The 21603-nt window shown below is 36.3% G+C and overlaps 1 protein-coding gene across 2 annotated transcripts in view; it reads left to right on the forward strand.

Annotated features, from left to right (window-relative positions):
- Positions 1-5746: 5746 nt before the first annotated feature.
- The window catches only part of ST6GALNAC5 (ST6 N-acetylgalactosaminide alpha-2,6-sialyltransferase 5), a 77851-nt gene continuing 61994 nt past the window's right edge, over positions 5747-21603 (forward strand). Inside the window, exons 1-2 of one of the 2 annotated variants that reach the window (XM_026700112.2) lie at positions 5747-5975; positions 7369-7656. In XM_026700112.2, the coding sequence (XP_026555897.1) occupies positions 5961-5975; positions 7369-7656 (303 nt within the window). In that variant the 5' untranslated portion in view covers positions 5747-5960. The remainder of the gene's footprint in view (positions 5976-7368; positions 7657-21603) is intronic. The other variant, XM_087930048.1, reaches the window with a different exon arrangement.

Below are 21603 nucleotides of genomic sequence, written 5' to 3' on the forward strand. Positions count from 1 at the left end.
AAGGTTTTCTGATGAAAAAGTTGGTGTACAGGTCACTGGCCTTATCTCCGACTTCCAGTTCTGAGATAGAAGCAGCAAATAAAGACTGGATGTATGGCGATGTAAGCTCAATCACTGACTTGGCTTAAAACAGGGCTGTCAAACTCCTGGCCCATGGGCCAGATGCATCATACGCTGGCCATGCCCACATCTGGTTTAATGAAGGGGGGGGAAGTCCTAATATGTCACCGTAATGGCATGAGTTTGACACTCTGGCTTAGAAGGTCACTGATAGGAATAATATTTACTATCTCCTGTTATTCCTTAGTACTGTGTTTCTCATATAATAAGGCCGGGTCTTTTTTTTTTTTGAGCCCCCCAAAAATGGCTAGGTCGTCTTTTCGGGGGTGACTTAATTCCCCCCCTTGAACCTTCGGGCGGGCGGGCAGTGACAGCTTGGATGTTGACCTCGGCGTTGGTGGGACACTTCATATCGGGGTCAACACAGGCACCATATCCGGTTATGCAACAAAAGTACTTCCTAATGGCAAGCCCCCCAACCATTCCCCCCATTTCGCATGTTTTAATATAGGCCTTAATTTGGGGGGAGGGGCTTAATTTCATTTCACGCTTATAAAACATGCTGGGACTTCCTATTGGGGGAGGCCGTATTGTTGGAGAAACAGGGTAGTTGCTACTGCCAATGCTAGGGCAGTGAATCATGAAGAATCACCCTATTCTCATGATCATTCAGGAACCTGCTCTTCCCTAAGTCACGTGAAAATAGACACACTCTTTGGAAAAGTATTGGCACACACGATTCAGAAAATGAGTTCTTCCAAGCAGTGAAAAAAAAACATGATTTCTGTCATTCTCCAAATATAGGATCATCTTACGCAGGATATTCTTTTACTAAACCCAAGTCAAGAAAATGATCAAGATTTCTCTTTCAATATTAAAATTAAACTACAATGGATTATCACAGAGAGATAGAGTTGAACATTCAAGATTAAGTTTTGAGTCTGATAGAAGGATACAGTTGAACAGCTGTAGACCCTGCATGCCAATGGCTTGAAGGCATTATCAATGAGAAGACAGATGATAAAAAGACTGATTTTGGAATTAATACAGGAAAACATTTGCATGTGCAGAAGTGAAATACCCAGTTAATAATGGAACCATTGCAGAAAATAATGTTATGTCAGTAATCAGGAATAAGTATTCTACACTGTGTATATATTCTCATATGCCTGCATAAAGAAATAAAAAACCTTGTTCCTTTTCCCCACAATGTTAGTCCTTCTAAGCCATTACAGAAGTTCTAATACTAATCTAAAATATCTCATGCAAAATTGAAATGTGTAAAGAATGATGGGGAGAGATTTGTGTCTCTCTTTAAATGTAATTGGTTTATGAAATTTATCTACTTACAAATAATCTCTGAATCTGGAAGGAATATTCCCTGAAATAATAATTCTATGTTTCATGGTATCTGTGTACATAGACAAATACATGCTAATAAAAAATAAAGCAGAATCTCACTAAATACTATTATTTTATAATTGATTGGACCATAAGTCTCCTTTATAATAAAATCTTGGGCAGTCCACAGTATTGTAATGACATAACCACAAAGAAACATAATCATATTTGTATTTGTACTGAAGGTGCCATTTCAGTTTTGACACTTCCTAATTTCCTTCCACATCCTCTTCTATATAAAACACCCATTTTCTACAACAATATACATAGTTTTCCAAAGGAGCTTCCTTCTCTGCTAAGTCTATTAAGTGTAGAGTCTAATTTTCTAGCTGCACTTTTGAGAGTTAACAGCTAGGGCAAAACAGAAAATCTCCATGGCATTAAAGCATTATTACTGTATTGCCTGGAGTACTAAAACATGAATGTGATGTAGCGGTAACACCAGTGCTTCTCTCCAGAATTTCAATTAGCCTTAAACGAAAGTGTCATAATAGTGTCACTCGCTCTATGCAACACACCTGTTCACATCTGCCTTCCTATTTAGAAAATAAGTCTTATTCTAGAGCTACCATATTTTTATTGAGGCTGACAGATAAACTGGAAATTTGGACTGTAGCACTTGAGAATGCAGGTTAATCCTAACCAATTACACATGCCAATATTCATGATCTACTGACAAAAATATGCAAAATATCGATGTAGTCCAAGGCTAAAACTAAGCAGATAGGTCAGTTATTGCCTGAGTAACAGGCAACTGTTCTGCAACATATTTACTGGACAATTGAACTTTCTCACAAACTTGTTATAGCTTCCCAATCAATGATATTATACAACGGGGATGTATCTTGTACATAACACCCATCGGTGGGACTTGTATTTTAATTTTTGGATAGAGAATGAATATACACACACACTTAAAACCAAACAATATCATTTTAGGAGGCTTATTATGCAAAAATATCATATGAGAAGATTAATCAGGAACTACTATTATTTGCATAGGGCAGGGAAGGTATAGTTTAAAAACCTTGATAAAGGAATCAGTTCAGACTTGTCATAAGAGCTGTGCATCTCACAGTTGCTTAGAAAAGAAAAATATGGGTGATAACAATACTGTCAAAAGAAAAAAATGAATGATTTTTGCTCTGCCCATTTACAACCTCAATCTATGGTTTATTTCAAAGATTATTTTTGATGATATTAAACAATATCACCAGCAAAAATGTCCAGTCCTGATGGAAGATTAGCCGCCATTTAGAATATTAATAATTCTAAATGTTGGCTAAGATTCTGTCTTTATTTATCTTTATTTTTTTTAAAAAGTCATAACTCACTTTACATTGAATACAGCAAGTTCAAGGAGCTTTTAAAAGTATTTTATTTTATTTTATCTTTCAAGTCAGTGAGGAATGTTCATAAACTCAAGACTGAATAACTATTTCTGGGGTGGGGGGTTATCTGCATCTTTTCATGCATGTACATAAACATACAAAACATTAAGAGGCACCAAGCTAAGACAAACCATTCTCAGTTTAAAAAAAGGTGAATTGGCTTTTTTCTAATTTGTCTTTATAGATTTCCCTTGATACATCATGTCTACACATAAGTATGGCAGAGTGTGCATAGATGACTTGTTTGCAACCACAGCAGTTTAGCTGCCAAATGCTGTGTCTATGACCATCATGACAAAGTAATTATCTGAGAATCAGACAACTGGATATGATTCAAAGCAAACTTAAATTACAAAATTTAACCTCGCCACTTGATCAAGACACTCTGTAACTAACTGTAGCTAGCTATCATCCCAACTCATAACCCTGATGATTCGGTTAGACATACTGTATAACAGATGTCCAGCATACAGCTATGAGCCTTAATCATAAATATGATGTTTTTGTTTGGCATGAAATAGCACAGAGAAGTTGGCCAGTTTCAAGCAAAAGGCTTGAAATGAAATGCTCTTAATGAAAGGAAAAGTACTTTTAAAACATGACCTATCTTTTCTATCTATACTTTATTCAAGAAAGAATCAAAGAACCATCACTAATTTGCTGCCAATGATTCATGAAGCTTATTCACTAAGTATCCAGTGACATTGAAAGATAATGGAGCACGAGACTTTATATTTTTCAGACTTTCTATTTTGTAATATTCCGTTTTAAACTAAAAAATGTTTATTTTATGTAAGCAATCTTTGTTTTAAAATAAAATATGCTGATTATCTAATCACTGAACTATTACTGTATATAATACATACAGTCAAGGAAGAATCTGGTGGCACCTTAAAGACTAATGGGTTAGTCTTTAAGGTGACACTAGATTATATTATAGGTATGACTTTGTGAAGTATGAACCACTTTATTAAAGAGAACCCTGAAGATTTTGGTGGATTCTTTTTAGTGGGGATGGGAAATGTGCTTGCTAGGAGGAATTTCCACTCTGCTCAATGGGTCTTCTTCTATTAAGTGCCATGTCGTGTCATATACAGACGTGGCACCTATTTCATTTTACTGAGATAATAAAAGTAGATTTTATTGACAATTTCAATCTTGAAAGATACCAGTTGTATACCAGTCTTGAAAGAGATACCAAACTACTTTTGGATAAAGTAGTTTGCAGACAGTTTGCTTCTTGAAATAATTTTTAATATTGGCCAGAGATTAAAGAAAGTTCTATTATCCTGTAGGTATTCAGAGAACTTTGAATATAATTAAGAGGCTTCTAATTTAAATGCTATCATTTTGACATTTTAATCATGTCATTAAAAATAACTTCTTGAAGCACCATTTTAAAATAGCATCTATAGAGCAAGAAAAGTATATATTAGCTTTCTATTTATAATTATTTTTTATAAAAAAGATACATTGAAATATATATTTACTGCAATAAGAAAATATAACATTATTGGTGGTTCATGCTACTTATATATTTTCTGCATATCTGCCACTGATAATTAGATATCCATAATTTTAATCTTTTTTCCTGATACTTTACAAATGTACAACATTGCTGCCTGGCTTCTAATATGTATGAAGTCTATTTTTTAAGGATAAGTTAAAGGATAAGTTAAGGCCCTCTGTACAATGTAGTTTTCTTATTCTCTTGCTTGCTGATCTTGGTGGGGCAGCCCTACACGAGTTTTAAAGTAGTTTGTTTGTGGCACCTGGGATCTTCTTTGGTTTGGCTTCATCAGCTTCTTTATCAGCTGATTTGGCTGAAGAAGAAGAAAGCTGGATCATATTAGTTCTAAATCCATGTAGTTTTCACAATCTCTCTAGGAGCACTTTTTGATCCCACTATAGGACAATAATACTGCTCATAGCTAGGCTGGCCCAACAAGTTCTACTTCAACAGAGCAAGAGGAAAGAACAGCAACAAGAAGTACAGACATCAGCTATGGAAATAAGAAGGACCCACCAACTCCTACATAGACATCAGCTACAGTAAGAAGAATCTACCAATTCCCACAGACTTTAGTTCATGGGTTCGTGAACTATGCTTTTATGCAAGAAAGGCTTCCCATGAAATAATCCAAAATATTTTGTTTACACAGAAAGCTCCTATTGAAAACAGTAAATTAAACTGTTAATTTAAAGGACTGATATAAAGATATGCTATTAATTAGATACACATCTGGATGGTAGAATGTAGATGACTCTTATCTTCTTAAACATGAAGTAATAAATACATACGATATAGACAAGCATGGTGTAAGAACAGGCAATGGCAACATTTCAAATGTTTATTTTAATGTTTAGAAAAATGATGTTAGAGCCATCTCGTAAATAACAACCAAGGTGACTTTAATGTTTTAATGTGGTAAGCAAGTTATTATAGTTCAAATATAAATCTTGAGGGATGGAGCAAAAATGGTTACTAGTGCCAAGAAACTTTTACAGGAAAGAGGGAAATAGCAGAACATTTTGTTTAAAACAGGCTTTTACAGATACTACTGCTGTGTTTTGAAAGCATGTCATTGCTGATGTTTATAAGATTGTCTACTGATTAAATAAGAGATTGTTAAACCCAGAGACCTATAGCTTTTGCTATCTGGGACTGCTTGGATGAAGTCTCCACCACAAAGAATATTTCTCCTTTATAACACGAGATTCCTGCTTTGATAAAAATGAGCTTTTTTCGGATTTCTAGGTAGGAATAAACCCAATGGGAAGCTGTTAATTTCTACAAACGCTGGGAGAAAGCATAGGAAAAGGGGTGGTTTAGGACCCAGAAAGCCTCGTCAGGCGGTACTTGTGCAGATCACTGGGAGACTCTAAAAGGGTCCAGTTTTAATTCTTTGCCTCTAATCTCTGCAAGAGCCGCGCTTCTCTTGCCGGCTCAAGGTTGGGTCGATCCTCCCCGTGGCTCTGGATTTTCAATCGCTGTTCCCGCCAGAAACTATGTCGCCGGTTCCTTTGCCATGGAAGCCGTAGGAGAAAAAGTGATTTCAGATGCTTGAGCCTGAGATCGCGGTATAAAGGACGGGGGGATATACAAAAATGAAGACGTTGATGGTAAGTCCGCGGATCCCAGATCGCCGCGAGGACTTGAAACGAGACCGTGAGATTCGGCGTGTGAATTTGGCGGGCGTTCTCAGACCCTCTCAGGCAGGCTGGATTTGTGATTTCAGCCGGGGCTGGTGGGTGTGCTGCCGATGGGTATTTGGCAAAACCCGCAGGAAGAGGCGAACAACTTTCCATCGCTTGCCTTTCTTTTTTGGGGGGGAAAGCGGTGGCAGCGCAGCGTCGTCGGGGTCTAAGGCTGGCGGGGAAGAAGAGTCCGGCTTGAAATGCAGGGATGTGGGGTCGCCGTCGGTAATCCTAAGAGTGGCGAGGTCCTTCGCGCAGCGATCTCCCACCTACCATTTAAGTAAGGCTGTATGCGTATATATTCACGCCTTAAATTTGGAAAGAGAAGGCGGGTTGCAAAAATCCATGGATTCCAAACGCAAAGCCAAAACTGAGGTCGGCGGGGATGCCAAAAGAAAGGTGGGCGAGCCCGAGGGGGTGTGGATAAGTGGGGGGGGGAAGGGGCTAAGAAGCGACGGGAGTAAAAAAAAAAGAGAGAGAGGGCGAGGCGTTGCAACCTCCAAGTGCACTTTTCGCTTTGGAACTTGCAAAAAAGGCTAATAAGCGTAGGCGCGCGGTCAAAAACGAGACGACCGAGCAACCTTCCCTGCGTCTCTCGGCTCCCTTTTATTTCGAATGTGTCGGGAAATATATATATATATATATACAATATACAATATATATATTTTGTATTTATATATATATATATATATATATATATATATATATATATATATATATATATATATATTATAATATATATTTATGGCAATGTATATATATTTAGGCAATATATATATATGAACACATATATATATATATATGAAACCCCTCCAGCCCTTCCAGAGGAAGTCCAAACTTCCACAGCCTGCGAGCCGCTGAACCGAGGGGCGCGCGTCGGTGTGTGTGCGCTCCCTTCGGCAGCCTGAGGGGAAAAGGGAGAAGACAACAGGGCAGCCTCTCGCTTACAATTCGGTCAAGCCGGCCAAGAGTCCACCCGGCCGTTTGCGGCATTGCCTAATTGCGGGGCTGCTGCTGGTGGTGGTGGGGTCAAAACCGGCGGGAAATCAAGCGGGAGGGAGGCAAGGCGCCGCTGCGAGTCGCGCGAAGAAAAGCCGCGGGGAGGAGGGAGGCTGTGGAGCTCCTCGTATACCCTCCACGGGAGAGAGATCCCGACCGGCCGAGCAGCGTTACTTTTGCCGCCGCTGTGCTGTTGAGGTCCAGCGTTTTTTCCCCCCTTTCACTTGCCCGCCTCTCTTTAGCTCAGCTCAGCTCAGCCCAGACCCGAGCTGTGTGTCCAGCGGGTTCTCAGCCTCTCTTTGCCCCTCCCTCCTTACAGCGCCATGGGCTGGCTGTGTCTTTAGCGCTCACCACCATGTGCACGAGCTTGTTGCTTATGTACGGCAGCATCGGGAGCGGAGGCAGCAGCAGCAGCGGCGGTGGTGGCAGTGACGGTGCCGGTGGCAGATGGGCCTTAAAGGAGCAAGTCCAGCAGCAGGTGGCGACGACGACCAGCCCCGTTCAGAAGCCGGTTAGCCAGCGGCCCTCGACTACAGCGTCCCGGGGACCCTTTCCCGGTCTGGCCGACCGTCTTTTGGAAGGCTACATCAGCGTCCTGGATCACAAGGTGAGCGCAAAGAAGTGGTGCCGCGGAGGGAGGCGCCAGGCGGGTTGATTGACGTTTGAGACTGAGCTCCTCTTTTGCGTCCCGCTTTTAAGGTGCGAGAGCGAGTGGCGGGCGGGGGGGAGAGAAGATTGCAGGGAGACCGAAAGGTCAGAAAGGAAAGGTGTATTCGGTACTCTGTTCTTTGCAGCGTTGGCAATTGAGAGTGGAGGTTTCAAACGCGCCCTTGTCTTTTTCCTGCGTGTGGACTGCTGAAAGCCCAACTGTCTTTTCCTCTGCATGCTGGATAATTGCAATCTATATGGAATAATGATGGTTTCAACAGCAGGCTTGAGAGACCCTGAAGAGCAGGTGCTACATCTCTCCCACAGGTTGTTACAGACGAATGTTTTAATTTGATCGCAATGCTAGACTGGTTTCCGGTTAATTGACAAATAGTTTACAGCATGTTCTATTTCCTTGGAAATATTTGCCCTGCTCTCAAAGGTCAAGCCGCCACTCAGGCAGATCCTAAATTATCAAATAGATAAATAGCTTTGATCACTATAAAAAGAGGGCAATTTTTAAAGGGCACCTCTTAGTTTTAAAGCATAATTTATGAGCCAAAATAGAATGTTTCTGCTTCTTGCAAGAAGAATAACAACCGTGATTTTGATTTTTTATTATTATTATTATTCTTTGGTAGATTTGACAGTCAGTGTTCAAGATGTTAATAAAATAATTTAAAATTACATGCTTTTTAAAAATGTACATGCTGATTAAGAAGTCAGGGTGAATGAATATGTGAAGTAGTTCTCTATGTATTCCTGAAATTGTCATCACTGAAAAAATAAAAAAACCACTGGATACCTAGTCTAGTTCAGAAAACTTTTAAGACACTTTATTTTATTTTGAAACATGTTCTATTAGTTCAGCAAGTTGCTGAAAAAAGTTTTAACAATTTATAGCCTTTCCGTGTGCCTTAAAATACTTTCAAAATAGGAACTAATAATAAAACTTATACAATCATTACATTAACATGCCTCTTGAAAGTAGCTGCATCCTAATGCTAAGAGTCAGCAGAAATCCTGAACCATACACCTGCTTTTTTAAAAAAGTGCTGGGTTTCATGCCATCTTCTTTCTATACCACCTCTTCTGAATCATTTTAGAAGAATGCATAACCAGACTATTTGCAGTGATAGAGTTCAGAAGGAGGAGTTTAACCACTTGTATACTGTTGCCAGAAAAACTTCCTAAATATCTCCATGCCTTCTCCCTTCTGTCATTCCTCCTGAGTTCAGTAAGCCCAACCAGTATGGAATTCCCAACCAGTAAGAACTCCTTATTGCAGGAAATATGTTTGTGGCGTGTAGTATCAACACCCTTCTGCAAGCAGTGCTTTTTTTTTTAACACAATAGTGTTTTCTTAGCACATTCATTTGCAGACTTTTCGTGTATTTGAATCTTTGCTACAGAGATGGAGTCTTTTCTGTTTAGAGTTGTCTACCATTGAAAGAATCTTGCATGCCTAAGAATTAAAGATAACTAATAATCTCCAGGGGTCAAGTAGGGCATCTTTTTATTATGATCTACAATATTGTATCTATGGCCAACCTAAGGATTTTTATATAATTTCTAATGATCAGTAAATATTGCCCAGGGAATAGTAATGCTAATTTAAATATTTCTGCTTGTAATTTTAACTAGTTATTATTACTTTTGATATTATGATGTTTTTGAGTGATCTTTTGATTAGTTTTGTTTCCCCTCCTGTGGTAGAGTAAAATTTTAATTATTGATTTCCTGACATTCTATCTTTTCTTATGTAAAATTAGTATTTTTAAAAAAAAATCCAACCCAATACTTTCATAAAAAGCAAGAAAATCTGTAATTTGGACTATTCTCCATTTCAGAAAAAAATAGTCTTAACTTCATTTTGCTTGTTTAGAGTTTGGTGAGTAAATAAAACATTTGCTGTGACTAATTCCACCCTCAATCTCAGCCCAAATCAATAGGAACAATATGATTGGTAGAAACTACCCCCCAAAAGGTTCATTTAATCAAAGACTATTTAAAACCATTTATAGAACTCATCCTGATTTTGGCAATAAATCAAACAACCTGGGAGAAATTCTCAGAAAATATTGAAATCAAATGACACCAATCACAAAATAATTTAAATGGTTCACTCAGAATGAGAGGAAAAATAGTAATTCCAGATTTTAAAAAAGGAATCTAAAAATAATGGTTCTGATGCTATGGCTAACAAGCCTTACAAATGGTGAAAATTGCAGTGTTTCATCCCAATTTAAGCTGTTTGATTATTTACATTTATAGCCTCTTTGTCAAAGTACCATGCATAATTTCTGTGAGTCATATTTCAAATATCAACAGTTGCACCCATCTCTATAAGTTTGATCCAATGAATACGGAATTGCTTTTTCCACAATGAAGCCTCAGTGTGAGTAATTTAACAAAAAAGGGGCAGTCTGTATTGAAAAACACAAAGCGATGCTAATGATTTGTAGTCTCTTATATAGAATTAATTTTAAAAGGAAATATTAGTATTATTCCTTAAAGGAAAAATGCTTTTTATTCTAAATTAACTGCCATTTTTCCTCAGTCCGCATTTTCTATTTCTTTAATGAATCAGTATTTAAAGAACTGGCAGTAAAATCACTTTGCATAGAAATTGTTTTGGGGAAAGAAATATTTCATATATTGTATAAGTTAAGATAAACATTTTCAGTAGAGAGGATACTAAGAAAAGTTCTGAGGATTTAGATATATTCTTAAATACTTTCACTGAATAAGATAGCCAGTATATAATATTTAATTAGAAAGCAATGTTATGCGTAGAAACAGTATTGTAATTAAATACGAGATGAAATGTTTGCAAATAGTTCTTTCTTCCATGGTATTAAGGAACACTGTTGTGTACATAATTATTTCGTGTAAATCAATGAGAGATGTTACTAGTATTTGAGAACAAAGAATATACTCTTTATTCTGTTCTATATAGAGCTATTTGTAACAGTCATAAAACAGAGTTTGACAATCAATTGAGAATTGCTGTTTCATCTCTTTTCTGATACAAGATAAGCCCATTACTTAGCCAATGATAGAGTGCATCACCTATTCAGTTCAAGCTTTACATCAATTCAGTTTTACTCTGGAAGGTGAACATTTTCAAATATAGCAGAGAAGTTATAATATTGAGTATATTAATCCAATATTTGCTGGATAACAGATCTAGCTGGGGGAGTTTTTTATTCAAGTAAAACCAATTGAGATATATTTGTATGGTTGTAAATCATTTTCTCAACTTTTCCCAATCAGCTTATTATTGGTCCATTACTATTTGTTTATGAGAAATAAATAGTTTTTGCTAGTGTTTTCTTAAATAAGAAAAAAAATCTTTTCAAAGCACTTTAAAGAAGTGCTTGCCTTCAGTTGGATGTAAAAGACGTAGCACAAAAGGAAAATAATTTGTGACAAGGCAAACAAAATGGTGCTTTTTCTGACAAACTGAAGAAGCTTCTTGGATGAGAAATGATACATTTTCAAATTAAGAAAGTCCTTTAGAAGAAGCTCCTTTGGGACAACCATGACCTGGACAATTGAGAATCTCCATAGACATGTGGCAGACTATGAAAGAAACAAATTTTAAAAAGTTATGATATTGATGTAGTTACTTACCAATTCCCAAGGCATGTCACAACTTTTGAGCACCCCTAATGTTTGGAAATTGAAAGTTTAAAAATTTGGCATGCCTTGTGACATGAATATATTTTTTTTATAGTTACCAGCTGGAATAGAAACTGTTGAAGAGAAGGAACAAAATATTAGTCATGTGTCAACAGAGCTACCTACTTCCAAGTTTTCTGTATATCTCTTAGACCTACAAAGTATGAATTGCTATGTGAAAACTAAGTTAGAACAATACTTCACGAAGCTGAAGTCTTGTTGCTTCCTTCTTTCTTGGTAGTTAAGACTTCACCTAAGGATAAGGCTCTTTGTATACCTTTACAAATATTACTAGATTTTTATTCCTCCCTTTTTAGATATAGCTCAAGGGTGTGAACATACCTCATATTCCTTCCTCCTCCTGTTTGTCCCTGGGAGCTGATTTGGGCTGAGAGAGAATGACTGGCCCAAAATCATCCAGCTGACTTCCATGCCCAAGGTGGGACTAGAACTCACAGTGTCCTGGTTTGCTATCCTGGTGCCTTAACAACTACACCAAACTGGCTCTTTAATAAAATAATTGGCTCACACATTTGTTTTTGTAGAAGCTGCAAATAACCTTTTTTTGGGGGGGGGTGTCATTTGATACTGAATTGAATTAATTCTGTTGGACTAAGCTTATTTAACTTAGAATTTAAAATTAATTATTTTTAAAAGTAGAAAATATCATTAAGGGATAATTTCACCCTACAGTCAAATATTTTATATTTAGTTACAGGTTAGTGTCTTTTATAAATTAATGCAATCTTCTTGGCATAATACTCTTGCTTTGTTCTGTAATGTTTTTCAGTTTTGCAGAGTGATCTACCTCCAAGTATTAACTAGGACCAAATAAATCTGTGATGCAATCTTTGATAGGTTTACTTGAACTTAACTTCATAGAACTTTGAACAGTTCATATACTTAGGATTACCACTTGTGTTCATTTTGAAGAAATATTATATCATAGTTTACAGATGGAAATTTGTGGGTTCTTTAATGAAATCATTTTGATCAAATTATGTAGGCAAACCTTATATTTTAGAGCAATTACATACCTTGAAATCTAGGTGTCTTTCCTAACCCTGCTGAGTAATTGGTTTATGCATGACAAAAAATCACTTTTTAACATGTCAAACCAGTAAAAATACTACTTATTTATTATATTATTGTCTAATCTAATAACTATTATTTAGTTATTAATTATTGTCTAATTAGTAGATAGAAATATTCATTTTCTATTGTAACATCTGATGATCTGTTATGTGGATTGTTCTGAATGACTTAGCATTGAAGAAAAATGGGGCCATTATATTTTATAAACTATTACAATATAATAATTGTAACATATATGCTTAATGGTGGCAGCTTTGTAAATCCTCCATCAGATTTGAATAAAAACAACAAAAAGCATTGATTAACTTATCAGAACATGAAATTAAGCTAAATGGCTAAGTTGTGAATAATGCTGAAAAGCTTTGCCCAGCAGTGTCTATCTGCAAAGTAACTTTTCCCTCTGTGGCTTCCCATGCACCCTGCAAATCTGTTACAGAAAGGTAGTAGCTCTCATATGTATATTAGGCAAAAGAAGAAAGAAAAAATTAATTGCAGAAGCAGAACTCCTCTAGTGGAATGGTAAACAGGATATTACCATACCTTGCTAGTTAATTTCAGAATTTAGCTGCTTACCACTGGCTGTTAGAATATGGATTAGTTACTATTGTGATCTAAATGGCCATGGAATTACTTAATCATGAGCCCTCTGCCAAATTCTTCATATGCTGCAATCTTTAACAACATAATGCTGCCCAAATACTAAGCGTACAATTGCTTCACTGTCTTTCCAGGTGTACAGGTCCTAATGAATCATTGAGACCCTTCTGTTTTCATTTAAAATCTTAACCATGTGACTACAGGCTTCTTTTTGTTCTCAGCAGCATTATTTCCATTATTTTTTTGAGCTGGAAAAATGGCCTTGCTGGGTTCATTTCATTTAGGTTTTTGTTTAAACTTTCACTCTGTATTAAGTAATAACATTCTGTTGGTATTTTAAAAAAATGGAACCAAGTTAGAAGATTACCTTTAGCTGAAGGCAAATTCTCAAAGCAGCTGTCAATCTAGACTTGGCCCCAACACTATCATCTGTTGAAGTTCTTTATTCATTATTGGAACAATCAATATAAAAATATGATCTGTGTGCTCTGCATTTAAAATTCCTTGCTAGTAATCATTTCCTATCTAGAATCATATCCGTAAACATGACAGATTTCTTATTTGGGTTATTTGAATGCAAAACAGGGATACTTTTCCTAGCAAGAGGGTTGCTTTGAAGGTAAATTTAAACTTAAATGCCATTTTTAAAGATGGATGAGAATGTGGTAAAGTGACACAATTAATTAAGTGTGTGATCACATCCTTCCAGTAGAAGTAGAGTCACTGGTAGCAGTCTATTGAACAAGCCTGTATGTACAATTCAGAATCCAAGGCAGGCAATATGATCAAGGCAAGATGCCAGAATATATCATTTGACAGCAACAAGATGAAGTAGTAGTTCACATTAGTCTGATATAAGAGCAAGATCCCAGAGACTCTACATAATGTAGAACCAGTTCCCATATTTCATCTTGCTACTATGTGGAAGGAATTTCATTTTATTCTCGTGGCTAGCCTGAAAAAGTCTACACTTGTTTTTCTCCAACAGCAATAACTTTGTGTGCATCTTGTTCCATGCCTCCCCACTATTTAATTGTAAGTTATTATTATGCTTATTTATTATTTTAACATTTACTGGCTTGTAACCCACCCAGAGTCACCTCTAGGTGAGATGGATGGCACATAAGTCTAATAAATAATAAAATAAAATAAATTGATGTCATTAGTTCAGTAATGCTATATGCACATAATAACCAGACAATTAGCCTCTGGATACATCATACATCTGAGATAAAATTTTATTCTAGATAAATTCATAAGTCATGGTATAACTTACTCATATCTACCTACATGTCTTGGAACATCCTAATTACTAGAAATGTACAGAGGGAAAAAATGGAGTTATAGCTGTTCCTTGATGTATAGCCATACATTTAGTGATTGTTCAAAGTTACAATGGCACTGACAAAAGTGACATCACTGTTTTTCACATTTATGACATGATCAAAATTGAGATACTTGACAATTGGTTTATATTTATGATGGTTGCGGTGTGCTAAGGTCATGTGTAAGACCTATGTATCAAACTAAGATAGACTATATAAACGAGGCATTTTACCCATTATGAATGAGGCATTTATAGAGTTGAAATTTTTTTAAAATATTGGTAGTTCCTCAACTTGCTACCACAACTGAGCCCAAAAATTCTGTTGTTAAGCGGGATGTTTATTAAGTGAGTTTTCTCTCATTTTATGACTTTTCTTGCCACATTTTTCGGCGAATCACTGCAGTTGTTAAATTAACAACATGGTTGTTAAATGAATCTGGCTTTCCTATTGACTTTGCTTGTCAAAAAGTTGCAAAAGATGCTCATGTAATCGTGCGACACCGCAACCATCATAAATATGAACTATTTGTCAAGCATCCAGATTTAAATCACATGACTATGGGGATGGTGTGATGGTCAGAAAGTGTGAAAAGTGATTGTAAGTCACTTTTTTCAGTGTCATTGTAATTTCGAATGGACACTAAATGAAATTGAGGACTATCTGTATTGTTATTATTTTGTTCTTAACATGTTCGTGTTAGCCTGTTTAATTCAAGTACAAATGATGGCATGATTCTCATGAAACCAAGACAAAGTAGTCATTTAACTCTTAATTAGTATAATCAACTCAGCTGAGCTTAGGTGCTGATATAAACTAATGTGGCAGTATAAAGGTCATTCTTAAAGTGAGGCTGATTATTATATTATCTGTCTATGATTCTTTTTGATGTTTTGCCTTATTGCTCCAAGATTGATTTAATTGATCAATTATATGTATTAAAACATATGTGTATTAAATCATTTAATAAATATTTTAAATCTGTTTCTTTGTTAGTCCATCTTCTGAGATAGAATAAAGTTGTATGCAAAAGTCAAATTTAAAACAGTAATGTAGTAACCTAAATGCACTCAAAATTTAAAAAGTCAAAACAATGGTAAAACCCTTTAGAAGTTATTGATAGGATTTTTATGAAAACTTAGTAGGAATGGAATCTAGGAGCCATGGTGTTGCAGGGGTTAGAATGGAGTTTTGCAAACTAACTCTGCCCACTGCTAAGAGTTTGATCCTGACCAGCTCAAGGTTGACTCAGCCTTCCATTCTTCTGAGATGGTTAAATGAGGACCCAAATTATTGGGAGCAATATGCTGACTCTGTAAACTGCTTAGAGAGAGCTTTAAAGCACTGTGAAGCGGTATATAAATCTAAGTGCTATTGCTATCTAAGTCTAGGGGATTTTTTTTACAAAGTCATTTCACAAAGAGTTGCTTCAAGAGTTGCTAGAAATCTGTCTTTTTTTGTATCTATCTATATGAACTTTTTCTTTGGTAGAACATAAAACCATATCTTCAAAGATAGTCTTATATTTGGCAGCTGGCTCACTGCTTTCAGATATCCTGACTCAAGACATTTAGCATTTATAAATCCAAACAGGTTAGGGAATTTTAGAAGAACATATGTTGCTGGTATTTTAGACTAGTTAGTGTGCTTCAGAAGCTTTAATTTTAGAGAGAAAGAATTTGATTAAAATTTTATAATCAGTTTGAAATATATTTGACTATCCCTTATTTAATCTCTTGCGTTGCACATCAGAATTGATTTTGTTTATTAATTTATACAACTTATGAACTGCCCCAAACCATATGGACACTGGGTAGTGTTCCCTGTCAATCAACATTCAGAGAAGCAGGAAACAACACCAGGTAAACAATAAAAAAATAGTCTAATAAAGGGCCGTAAGGGGAAAAAAACACACCTCAACCAAAACTGGCAGGGCAAATAGCAAACTTCATTCTCCCATACATTGACAATATCATCATCAATATAGTAATCAGCAGGAAACCAATCAAGCTCAGGGAATAATTAAAGTCCAACCATTCAAAGCTGAGCTCCATATATTTTCTATTCATGGGTCAGATGTATAGGTTTCATTTGTTCACATTGTGGAGTTGTGAGAACTTCTAATTAAAAAAATATATCATATTGTATCAAATCATAAGAAAAAATTAGAGGTAATCAGGGTTTATCCCCTTTTACATAATATCAAAAAACTAATAACTAAATATATACAATACTGTGTGTTGTAATAATGAAGTAGGAATTTTTTTTACTTGTGATTGCTTTTTGGAATCACTAATGAAAAAAATAGTAAAAACACGATTATGAAATACGTTATTTAGTAAGAAATGGTGTGAAAAATTGAGACAGTATTGGTTCAAAGCTTTCCGATTTGCTTTGCTTGCTTCGGCCAAGTGATCCGCTGTTCAAATGTGTTTTAATGCATGTTAGATTTATTACAGCTTTAGTGCCCATAAAATAAATATTTTGTAACATCTGTCCTTTGCCTTATATTAAATTTGAATAAATTTTGCCCTTTGGTTATAAGAAGGTCGAAATAGACGAAACAGTTATAATAATACTACTTAGCACATTAATGTGTGTAGCTTTCTCTAAGGGACAATAACATTCAACCCTGCAGAGCTGAAGAACATGTACTATATATGAGACATAGGATACATAAGGAAAATTATTGTGATTGGGAAATTGTTTAGTGATAAAGTATTCTGCCTGAAAGGACAGGAATGTTCCAGAGATGAATTTATTTTCATGAAATATTCTCTTTCCAGTTCTTCAAATAGTGACCAAGTAGAATCATAATAAAGTTCTATTTTTTACAGTTTTGGGGGAGCTTATGTGATTTATTTGCCATAGAAGAATACTAATTATATAGGTCTACTTTAATTATAGACAAATGTAAATATCTTATCCAATCTTTTGGAGTCTCCAAGAATGTTTAGATTATTAAGATTATTAGATCAAGTATACTACAACTCTAATGGCAAAAATGATAAGCCTCCCCTTTTGCATAGGGGAATTTTAAGAAAATGGATCAAAGATCTTAGATTCCCTAGTTATGCTTCTCATCTGAAAATGGAATACTCGCTGAAACTCTTGTGGATGTAATCTCAACCATTTTTTAAGGTACTATTTATGTGAACTACGAAATATTTGTTCTTTGGTTTTACTTATTTCCAGTTCTGATTGTTTAGAAAGAAGCAATTGAAATTGCCCTGACTGCTAGAGAAGATACACCGGGTATACCATAATAGCCTCTTAAAACCTGTGGTCAGATCGACCTGAGGCCGCTACCCCCTTGAGCCCCCGGGCCCTGTGGTCATAGAGGCCAAATCCATTATGAGGTGCAGTGAATCCTTGATTCGAGGTGGCACAGGAAACAACTCCAATATTTAATCAAGTGGAAGGGTTACACCTTATCAGAGGCATCTTGGGTAAAGAGTAGGAATATCCAGGCTGATTGCCTTATAGCAAAATTCCACGCAGAAAATCCAAACAAGCCTAAATTAGTTTATATACTTTATCAGTTTGAATTGATAAATTAATTGATAATGAACATTTCAGTGTTATACACAAGAACTGGTCTTTAACTATGCCATTATGTTTTCTCCTTCCACAGCTGCATTTGTATGGAAATCACTGTTTAAAAAATAATTCATGTTTTTATTTACTCTTGTCATGATTATCTTGTTGTGTAAGTTGAATGTCCTTTACTAGCAAATTTTAGAAAGCAGTATACAAACATATGCAATATTTATATCCTATGCTTTAGATCTTTTTATAAGCCATGTTTTTGCTATGTTTTGAAAGTTCAAATGTTATATTGGATTATTAAAATTATTCTCTATTCAGTAATAATATATGTAAGCTATTTCATTTGCCTTAAGGATAAAGTTAAGCTCCTTTTTCAAGTATGTTATTGTAGGAGTGTTAATTTTCTAGTGTCACATCATTACTTGCTGTCATCTTTGTTGAAGTATGATGTAAGTAATAATGAATTAAACTATTCTTTTAGATATATATTTTAAACATATTTTCATAATATGGGGGATACATTTTAGACAATGCAGATAGCCTTTGACTCATGACTGTAATGTAGCCTCCCCATTATGGTTGAAAGTTGTGATAGCCATTAAATGAAGCAACCATGTGATAGTCTCACGATTCCCCCCCCATCCCTGCTTTCTCTGATGTGATCATTAAATGAATGTGCAGGTCATTAAACAGAGCATAAAGCATCACCGGTCCTGGGAGGACCAGTGCAGTCCCAGGCCTCAGCCATTCCTTGAGGCACTCCATCCTTCACTTCCTAATCCTGGGGTTCCCACAAGCCTTAGGCCTGCTTCTCACTCCACCAGGCCCCACATACTCCCCCTCATCCTACATTCTCTTTTGAAGCTCTCTGGAACTTGGGTTATGAAACAAAACAAACCACTGTGTTGCTGGGCCACTTGGCACCATCCTAGAAGTGACCTTTTCCCAAGCAACCATAATTCAATGCAGCTGCTCAGAAAATGGCAGCTACTTCCAGAATTATGCCCTGTGGCCCAGGAATGTAATGGCAGAGATGAGAAGAGTATAGGGCCTGGTGGTGTGGGCAGTACCAAGACCTGTAGGAACCTTGTGGAGAGGATGAGGGTGAGATTGGCAGGGGAGCTGCAGTGTCCCTATGGATATGGCAAATGACTGCAGGAGCACTGTTGTAGCCATAACTTGGGGACTGGGCTGTAGGTAGTTTTGGGGGCTTGCATCATAACTTCAATAGCTGCTAAGCGACTGGTCATAAATTGAGGACTATACTGTACGTTAAAATATTTGCAAACTCTTAATTTCAGAAATATAGGAATACTTTGAATGAAGGTGTTACACCGAGTTGAGGTTAAACTTTTGTTTTCTAGCCTTAACTACTGTAGATATGATGTAGTGATGTGAAAAGTTTGCCTTTTAAAATTCAGGCATGCTGCATATTTAAGGATCAAGTCAGTAAATAAGTTACAATTTTACATACCCAATAAATTACCTTTGAATTGGAAATAGAGTTGGCTCATTAGAATAAAAGAAGTTTTGAAAACAGGAATGAGCAAGGAATGAAAATGGCTGCAGACTTGCAATTGTCTTTGAATATTCACTTTTATTACAACACAATTCCTCTCTAGCCCTCCCTCAACTCTCAGGTAAAAATTCTCATAGAATTCACATACTTTCTTCAGTCCTCAGAGAATTTAAAAAAAAAAAACCCTGGTTTTAACAAGCTCCCTGGATCTTACAGGGATGTGATCAATCTTTCCTCAAGATCAAGCGTGAGCAATTAATTTTCCAAAGCAGTCACATGAGAAATTGGGATTATTGTGGAAGGCCGAACCAATAGGGTTGTGAAGGTACATAGACAAGCGCACACACACATGGAAGAAAAAATAGTTGCCTTCAAAATAAAAGCAACACAATTGTATTGTGTGCATGGCATGCACTTATTTACATTTGATTTTTAATTTCTGATTGACTTGATGGAGGTCGGACAGGCCAGATGTGATGTGGGGACTGTAAAATGCTCAAGATTTAAAACTATTGAGAAAGAGCTTCAACAAAGAATGCTGTCTTAACCCCCTACTGCCAAATGTCCTGATATGTGGAACTTTCAGCATGCATTCTTTTGTATGCATTGGGCAGGCACTTTCTCAGGCTAGGGTCTTCACCCTGTAAATTGTAACCTAATCCTTGGATTGTGTCCCCGAACAAATCTGTAATAAGAAATTTACAATAACAGCATAATATGGCCCTACTTTTCCCAGTAAGCAAACAAGCCACTCTGTTTATACCAGTTGAAGTTTCAAGATGGCCTTCAAGACCAGCCCCATGTAGAATAAATGATCGTAGTCCAGTTCTAAGATGACAGGGATATAAATGTCCTCATGTATTGGGGAATTCATGTACCTTATGAATAACCACTTAACTTATGAGTCATCAGAGTTTGCTAAAATATAATTTCCAATATTTTTATCATCAATTATACTAAATTGAGATTCTAGGGATCAAAGTCTGGTGATATCTGGGAGCTAGGTTAATCTATGGTCTCTATTAAAACATAAAAAGTTGTTTAGAATAACTTTGCAATAAGTGTCTTGCATTTGCTTTACTTTCTAGGCCAGGGCTGATAAACTGATAGTGTGGCACGTGCTGGACACGCCCGGTTTAGGGAAGGGAAAAAAAGTTGTGATACGTCATGTAACGACACCATGATGATGCAAATTTGAGACCCTTGTTCTAAGGCTGAATGGTTACTTTCTATCAGGCTTGGCCTTTCATTATGGCAATAGTACACAGCTGTAGCACAAAGTGACTAGTGTCAGGATTATGATCTGCTACTGAGGGATTTTGGAGTCCCAGCATTTAAATACTTGAAACAACTGCTGAGTTGAACCCTAGAGATTTACTAAAAGGTCACTGCTTTTCCTCATAAGCCGGTGACCTTTCTTTTTAATTATCTTTGTGGATTGCTGCAGTCTTTGTGTTAATAGAACTTACTAATGAAGAAGCCCAAACTGGAAAGCCTGGGTTAGAACTGACAGATTGGCTAGATGTGTGGTAAATACAAAGAAAGAAAAAGCAGTGTTGACATTATTGGCAAAAAAACATCATAAACATTTCCTAGAAATGCAGAAGAATGTATAGTATTGTACCATAGATATAATCTGTGCTCCTAAATATTACATAGATATTGCTTCGTGCTGCTCCAAACTTGTAAACAAAATACTTCATGCAGTATATACTGTAAAACAGGATTATTTCTTGGAGCTCATGTTTTTATTTAACTAGCCCTAGGGATTCTGAGGATAACATAAGTACATACATACAAATATTACTTTGGGATCCTAAGAGCAGCCATTTAGGTTATTAGCTCAATGTAAATTTCTTAAAATAATTTCTTCCCACCCCAGTTCAACTGTTTGGTTGGATTGTGTAGGAGCTGTTTTCTTATTTCCCCAGTCATTTTGGGTAAAGAGAGATTTGCCAATGGGTAATCTTTCATCTAGGCCACTCACCCCATGGTTCATGTATTAAAAGCAATGACTCAGATGCTGCTGCTTTAATGAACTGAATTGGAGAGCCTTCTCTGTTTCTGGATAGATTGGTTCGGGAAGTAACTCTATATCATGTAGTTATTAAAGCACAAGAGTCTTATTGGCCACAAA

This window comes from Pseudonaja textilis, chromosome 3 (assembly GCF_049901715.1).
Source record: "Pseudonaja textilis isolate UNSWEBS1 chromosome 3, rPseTex1.2, whole genome shotgun sequence".
NCBI lineage: Eukaryota > Metazoa > Chordata > Lepidosauria > Squamata > Elapidae > Pseudonaja > Pseudonaja textilis.